This window comes from Vicugna pacos, chromosome 8 (assembly GCF_048564905.1).
Source record: "Vicugna pacos chromosome 8, VicPac4, whole genome shotgun sequence".
Taxonomy (NCBI): Eukaryota; Metazoa; Chordata; class Mammalia; order Artiodactyla; family Camelidae; genus Vicugna; species Vicugna pacos.
The window spans coordinates 16,505,089-16,513,435 of NC_132994.1; the positions used below are offsets into that span (position 1 = coordinate 16,505,089).

Genomic DNA, 8,347 nt, shown 5'->3' on the forward strand with positions numbered 1-8,347 from the left:
GGAAACAAGAAGACCATATGACTCCTTTTATATGAAATTCAGAAACAATAAAACTGATACATGATGAATGGAAGTTTACTTACTGATAAGGGAGCCTAATAGGGTGCTAAAGATGTTTTGTATCTTGATCTGGGTGGTAGTTACATGAGGAGCCATATTTAAAAATTCACAGAACTATATAATTATTATTTTATGTGCTATGCATTTTTCTGTAAATTATATATCAGAAAAAAAAATCAGAGGCTAGTAACATTACCTACTTTACACTATTGTGAGGCTAAATGAGACAAAAATAACTGCTAACATGTAAAGAGAGCCCGTGTACTGAGCACCATTCTAAGCACTTTCAATGTATTAACTCACTTAATCATCAAAATAACCATATAATATAGGTACTAGTATTATCCACATTTTACAGATGAGGGGACTGCAAAAGGTAAAAATTAGATTACTTACCCACAGTCACGTAACTAGTTATATGTTAATGGAGGAGTCAGAATCAAATTCTTACAATCATGCTTCAGATTCAAAATGTTCAAACACATCAAAAAATTGCCTCAACAATAAATGAAAACTCTTAACAAAATACCAGGCCAAACAAAGCACTCACAAGTGTTAGCTATTATTACTATTATTATTATTATTAGGATTAACAAAATATTTATTATAACACTCAAATACTCAATTCTATGACTGGCAAATAAACAAATCTATATAATTGTACCTATGTTCCTATTTATCCTAACAATACTGTAAAGATGAGATCATAAATAATCTTACTCTACTCTTCCCACAAATCACTGACAATGCTCCAAAGGTTTGGTCCATTTATCTTTCCAGAGATAAGATTCATAATTTTAACACTTATTGAAATAAAAATGTACATGCTAAATAACACCTTGAGAGGTCTTTATGAGATAAAGTTTCAAGACAATAAGAGAAAAAATTAATTTCAAAAAGATTATTATTCTATATTTAACCATATAGAGGAAAAGCTTCAAATACCCATACTAACCAGGGAAGATTTTTAACTGAAAATTCCTTTTAAAGTTATTTCTGAAAATTAACTGGTGAAATGCCTGTACAGAAGTCATTTATTGAAGTTATGTATTAAGCATATCTTTTCATTTTTTTCTAGTTCCATTATTATGCCCCCAATGTGTTTTGTATTTTATTTATATTTTTTAAATTTCTGAATAGATGTGCCATGTATGAGAAAACAATTTCATTCATGAACCCAACCACTCAGAGATAACAGGTGCTTTTTCCTTCTTTCTTTGCATAATACAAATACAGTACAGAGAACAGATGTTACACCGACCGGATGCTATCCTGTGACTCCTTAACAACACAGAACACTAGATGCTATGATTAAGTAAGCGACCTGAGAAATCTAGTTCATCCTGCTCCTACATAGTTGTCTTACCCTGAGACAAAATGACGCGGCTCCCAAAGAAGTTAGGTAAGAACCCCTGAACAAAACTTAACAATCGTATAAAGTTTACATGCCTTTCATATTCAACCTGTTAATCTGGCTTGAAATATCTTCTAGATGACAAAGTAAGTAAGTATTAAATAGTTTCCACTCTCTTAATGATTCTACTTCTTCCATACTTTTATAATCAAACATCTTTCCATCAAAAGTACATTTTCCAGTGAAATAACAATCGCTGTTTAAACCTAGTATCATATAAGCCAACAAGAAAGCAAAGCGGTGGGGGAAGAAACTCAACTTCAACAGAGTCACGGAAAATGGTTATCTTTGAACAAAACTGCTACCAAATTTCTTGTGAATGCGTCCCTGTTCTTATCCCTGGAGATCAACTACCTCCAGATAAAGAGTAAGGAAAAGTAAGGATGTTTGCAAAACATCAAAGAAAACATCAAGCAGAGGCTGTCGCTGACGCCGTCTCAGATCTCTTTCTACCGAAAGCAAATCTGGAAATAATTCTGAAAGAACATTTCTCCTCCACTACTTTATTTCATCACTACCGTTTCTAGATACAGCAAAACGAAGGAAATCTACCAGCTCATTTCGGGGGCAGAACCTTCCGCTTGCAAAATGTCAACGAAATTTACCAATTTCACCTTTCAGTCTTCCCTTTAGGGAATAAACTAGAGATGTTGGTACTATTTTGCCTTCTGACTCCGGTTCAACAAACCTTTATGACCGTGCGCTGTAACCAAGAACACTGCGAGGAAAGGCTCGGCTGCCATCTATATTGTGGGTGGGTGGGTGTGGGTGGGCGTGAGCGCGCGCGCGCGCGGCGAGAGTCGGTCTAAAACCGCGACTGCGACGGGACCTTGCACACTCCTCCGTCAGCTGATGGGACCGCCCCAGTACGGTCTCAAATTGCGCCGGGCTGACATTTCATTCTTCCGAAAAATATCGATTATGGAAGTCCAGGTTTTAAGAAATGCGTGAAAAAGAGGTAAGAACCGGGGCCGGGTGGCCACGGAGGCGAGGCCTTAGGATAGGGGGCACTTGAGCCCACCCACTGCCGCACTTCCGGGCCCCGAAGCTCCGCCGGGCTCCCGCAGGCCGCTCTCCGCAGAGGCCCCGCAGCCCGCCCCGCGTCCTGCAGCTGCGCAGCCCGGCGGCCTCCGCGCCGCGAAGCAACATGGCCTACGTCCGCAGTTTCGGAGGAAAGCTGGGCACCGCCCGGCCGGCTCCGCGCCGCAGCGTTACCTGTTGAGGAGCAGGGAGGCGGCGCTGAGGCAGAGCAGCAGGAAGCAGAAGAGCGGGTACTGGCGACAGATCTCGCGTCCCACGTCCAGCCGCAGACGCTGCTTCAGCTTCTCCCGCATCGTCCGCACCCAGGACGCCATCTCCGTCGAGGTGGCTGAAGCTGCACTACAGACAGGCTGAGGTCGAGGAGACCCCCATCAACCTCCCGCGTCTCCGCCCCCCCACCCCCCAGCCGGGCCGCGGACCCAGCCAGCCGGCTGCCGGCGGACCGTCTGCCGGCTGCAGCCGCCCAAAGCCCCGCCCGAGGGCCCGCCGCGCGTGCGTGGCCACGCCCCTGTCGGCCAAGGGGACAGCCGTACTTGTCCGTCGTCACCACGCGCAAGGCCCGTCGGGTCCGGCTGCTCCGGGTTCCGAGCTCCGGGCCAGGTCTCTGCGCCGGCGTTCGGCGAAGGGCCCGACTTCCCGGCGACCAGCCTTTTCCGGAAACGGGGGAAAGCTGCAGCACCCAGTAACAGCCTGTATTGCGCAGGAGAGGGAACGTTGTGCCCGAGCACCGGAGAAATTACAGCCCCCCCCCACCTACGCGGCTACCAGGCCCTGCCTGCGCAGGGACTCCCCGAGCTCGCGGGGGCCGCTGGGGACTGTAGTCTTTGTGGCGCGAGGCCATGGAGGGTGGATCGCGCTGTCGCGCTCCCCACCGCTCTGCAAGCCTCCTCTCTGTAGGGTCAGCTCTGTATGGGGTCTGGTCCAAGCTTTGCGCGACGCCCTAGGGGGAGGAGGGAGGGACGCCTCTCAGTCCTTACGTGAGTAAAACAACCCTGAAACACGGAAGAGTCAAACCCACCCGGCCGTCACCCCTGCGAGAGAGCATCTTTTACGGGCTCACGGGCGAGACAGAGCTCAGTTCACAACAGCCCCGCGGGCCAAACCAAAATCCAAGTGTTTGGATGAGGCAAGTTGGCAGGTTAGGTTAAATTCCTCTTGTAGAGTCTCGTGGGGCTTTCGCTTTACTAAGTGATCATATTTCTAAATTTTAGTTTCCGTATTCTCCGGTACTCTGACAGAGTAAAATTTTTTTAATAAGTAAAATTTATTTAGGTGGCGCGCTTTCACTTAACTTCACACATTCTCATGATGTAGGTACTCTGGGTTTCTCCCGATTTACAGCTAGATTACATTACTGAGGCGGAGAGGAACTTGCTCAGAATCATACAGCTAGCGAAACCGGGATTTGAAACCGTTCTAACCACAGAGCCTGCGTTCTCATACTGCCTGTGTTTTCTCTTTCTTAGTATCTTGCCCTCTGAAGTGCAGAGACAGAAATGTTCAGAAATTATTTTTTAAAAACAAAAGCCAAAGTGTTCAATTAATATTTTCCCATCTTATTATTTCCAAACACATGGATCATCTTTAATTATGCGCTATTTTCCTTAAGAATGTATCATCCTTTATTCTACTAATGCTGCTTATTTAATTTCATTGATATAATGGTCATTACCACCCTTGATCACAAATCTATACACACTTCTAATCATTTCTTTAGGATCAACATCAATACCATTGCTGGGTCAAAAAGTAACATGATACGTACTACCAGTTTTCTTCCTAGAATGGTTTACCAATTCCACAATGCTATGTAAAAGTATCCATTTCACTGATCCTCATCATTAGGTATTGTTTAAACTAACTTCACAAATACACTGAAAGACTACTCTGTAACATCATTGGAAAGCTTAGTGCTTTTATTTTTAATGTTTTGAGGTACATAATTAAATATTTATTTCACTTTCTCATCCTTTTTAAAAAAGTGTCTTGAACTACCTATTATGAACATTCCAGGGCTATACTTAAGCATAAATAAAAAGTGTATGTTTTTCTATACACAGTCCACCTACTGTGGACTTGAGTACTTTATACTTGGGTAAGTTACTTAAACTTTTCTGGGAAGTTATGTTCCCAACGTTTTTTTTTTTCTGTTTACAAGTTTTGCTTCTTTATAGGCTCATTCTGAAATTCCTGTTCAACTTTTCACTGAAAGCCAGTACATTTTAATGATAAAATGTTGTCCATTCTTTCAAATTAGACATCTTTACAGCATCCAATTAAGGCTTATTTCCCATATGATTTTCTTTGCAGGGGCAATTAGAATAAGCTATCTAGACAACAGGCAATTTAGATTTTCATATTTCTCTTATGCTCAGAACAGGAAAAAATAAATTCCTGCTACAAGAAAATTCTATAAAACCCACACCTAAAAATAAAAAGAAATTTTCTTGTTCATACAGACCTCATCTAATGAAATAAAATTTTTACTCCATTAAATGTTTTCTCTTTAACCCTAAGGCCTAGTATCCATAGCAACACTCATACACAGAGCTTGAAATTTTTTTCCCAACTTTTTATTAAGACGTTTGAATATCCTAGTGGGGATATGGGATAGCCACAAACAATCCTGGTTCTAAAATTAGCTTCACTTTCTACTAGCAATTTCATTGATTCATTGAGCAAGGTTAACTTCACGTATCTCATATCCTGCACTCTTAACATCCTCAACTCTAAAACAGGTATCATCTCCAAGATTTTAGAAAAGAGAAAAATTAGGTGGAAAGGGCCTATTAAATGACTATGTACAATGCTTAATATAAAAAGATTTTATGGATTTATGAACATGACAAAAACCAGCCAAACCAATTAGCTTTATTTGGATTATAACCTAAAATGACAATGACATGAAATCAGCTTTGAGGTACCTTACAGGAAGCTGAGGTCCAGAGAGGCTTACTGCCTATCCTTAAGTTCTAGACCTGCACTGTCCAATACAGTAGCCACTAGCCAATATCTGGCTATTGAGTACCTGAAGTGTGGCTAGTTTCAATAGACATGTGCTGTAAATGTAAAATACACATCAAATTATGAAGGCTTAGCATGAAAACAAAAATATAAACTATCTCAACTTTTTAAAGTGTTAAATGATATTTTGGAAATAATGGGCTAAAAGTATACTAATTTCCTATTTTCCTTCTGACTTCTGTAATGTGGCAACTAGAAATTTTTAAGTTACATGTGTGGCTTGCACTGTATTTTTTCTAGACAGTGCTGCTCCAGATTAATGTTAGCAGTTGCTCCAGGTGCTCCAGATTAATGGAAAGCCAGTATAATTAAATGTGGAAATTTTTTATAAATGCCATAATTATCACAAATGTTAAGGGCACATTTTCAAGCTATAAAAAGTAAAAAATAGTTGCTAATGCATTCATCTAAAGGGCTCATAAACATCAAATTACAGTATCTCCATTATTTTATTGTTTATTAAATTAGCAAATAAATGTAAGGCACTGAACTAGATGTGATGGCAAATACAATGATTTATATGCTTTTTTTTCCTGACCTCCAAAGGCTTACAATCTAGTGAAGGAGACATGTCACACAAGAAAAGTAAGGTATAATATAGGGCATATTTATATATAAAGGTTGTAATGGAGGGTTTGTTTTTTTTTTTAATGACAGGTGATGGGAAAAGAAAATTTTCAACAGGTGAGGACCTGGAAAGTCCTCTGGGAAGACTATATTTTGAGCAGACTAGAATTTATCTCTTTACTTTGACTTAATTTTCAGAAGTTACGCAGCACTAGGCGAAGTATTTTAAATGATTCTACCTAGTTAAACCTGATTCCCCCCACCCCACCAACAAATTGCACAAATTGCTTTGTATATTGGTACAGGAATTTGAAAAGATGGTATTGATTACCTGAATCCGAGTAATTAGGCCTGCTTAACTCTAATGACCCCGAATATCCACCAGATTTTAACTGTCAAGGGCCATTATTTGTGTGGCATGAGTGTGTCAGGAAGACGATAGATGAATATTTACCTACTACTACCCCCTCGGAGCAAATTCAGTCCCTCCCTCTCATAGCTGCCTTCTGACACAGGATTGGCATTTCCATACCCCAGTTTCCCTCACCATGTCTCAAAGCATCAAGGTTCATATTTTACCTTCTGTGGCATTTGTAATGTTATTTTTACAGTCTGAAGTTTACATTTCATAATACCCCCTTCTCCTTTGGACATAATAATGCCTGTAAGAGGAACCATTAAAATGCCTCCTATACTTCAAGAAATGTTCCTTTCCTTGGTTTTCAAAAAAAGGAACTCATTACAATGGAAAATATGTAATTCAAGCAAGAGCATTAAGGGATTTTTGAGTGGGAGTTTGAGATTTTCAAAATGCAGTTACTACTTTCACATTTAACGTGTGTGTGTGAAATAAAAACCTCCAATGGGAAGATATGGAGAACTGCAACTTCATAGAACCAGTGGGTCAAAGAGGTACTCTCTGGGTAAAAGCTGTTTGACCATGAAATTCTGGGTGGTCTCATTATCTTAGTACCAAAAATTAAGCATTTATTGTTTTCCATCTTATTTCTAAGATATGGTGCAATAACCATCCTCTCAAACCTCACTTTCATGTTAATAGGTAGTTGGGTCAATTTCAGAAAATGTAAATTATTAACTGATTAGAAACTAAAAGTATATTCACCTGCCTGCTGATAAATACTAAAGATTGGAAAAGGCACTTATAACCCCATACCACTACTCCTTGTATAAAATGGCCAATGTTTTTCTTGTCTCAGAAAGTTTTTAAAAAGCTTTAAAAGTTTACTTAAAGGTTTTCTTTAAATAAGTAAAACATTCCACCTTATTTCCTATGTTAACTATAGAGACAATGGCTTTCTTTCATAATAAGAAAAATGCCAACTATATTCAGATATTTAAATATAGCTTTCAACTGACTTCAGTAACTTCCGAAAATATTCTGGGAAGTCTCTGCTGTTTTCTAAAATATAAAAACAAAAGCACTCTAACATAATACCTGTAAACCACCATGCAACTGGGGTTGGTTCAGAATTGTGAATATCACTAATATTAGTACTTCAATTCCAACTCTAGTAAAGATGCTACCAAATAATTAAAATTAATTTTTATCTTCACTTTTAAAAAGAAACTTCCATTTTGGTAAACTGACTCCATCTCTAAAAAATACTCAGTACAGTATATCTAAATAGAAACCTTGAATAAATTAATTCTAGAAATTTTTGTTGAAAATAATTTATTGGAAATCTGCCCCTATATATTGAAACATAGTTACTGTTTAAGTGTTTTAGCTCAAATGAACACATTTTAAAAGTCTGAATTTTGAACATTATCAGTCATATGGCCTATACCTTCAATTTTGTGAAAAGTTCAAGACTTGTATATACAATATAATTAGGAACTATCCTAGATGTTCAGAGAACAGTTCTATCACTTCTATTTTCAGTTTTATATATATAATATATAATCCGTATTATATATTATATATTAAAAACTAAAAAGATTAGCTCACTTTCAGTTCTTTACTTCTTGAGGCTAAGAAAGCTCCTCCAAGAATGCCCACAAACATTGACGGCAGGATTGGAGCAGTTCTTGCAGAGCTTCAGAGTTAAGAGACAAGCAGCAAATATCCCTAAATAGTCCTTTACATGTACTGGGTTTTCAGATGTTGATAACACATCATGTATTATCTCTAAATTGGTTTAAGCCGATTTACATATTCAGCCTCTGCTGAGTTTCATAGCTTTATTTTTTCCACTGTTAAAGTAGAGTATGAAACTGTTA

The 8,347-nt window shown here is 39.1% G+C and overlaps 1 protein-coding gene across 5 annotated transcripts in view; it reads right to left on the bottom strand.

Moving 5' to 3' along the window:
* SNX14 (sorting nexin 14) overlaps positions 1-2,971 on the bottom strand; it is a 59,292-nt gene extending 56,321 nt beyond the window's left edge. For 4 of the 5 annotated variants that reach the window (XM_031680246.2, XM_031680244.2, XM_031680245.2 and 1 more), the window contains exon 1: positions 2,690-2,971. In XM_031680246.2, the coding sequence (XP_031536106.1) occupies positions 2,690-2,829 (140 nt within the window). In that variant the 5' untranslated portion in view covers positions 2,830-2,971. The remainder of the gene's footprint in view (positions 1-2,689) is intronic. The other variant, XM_072965572.1, reaches the window with a different exon arrangement.
* Positions 2,972-8,347: the final 5,376 nt, after the last annotated feature.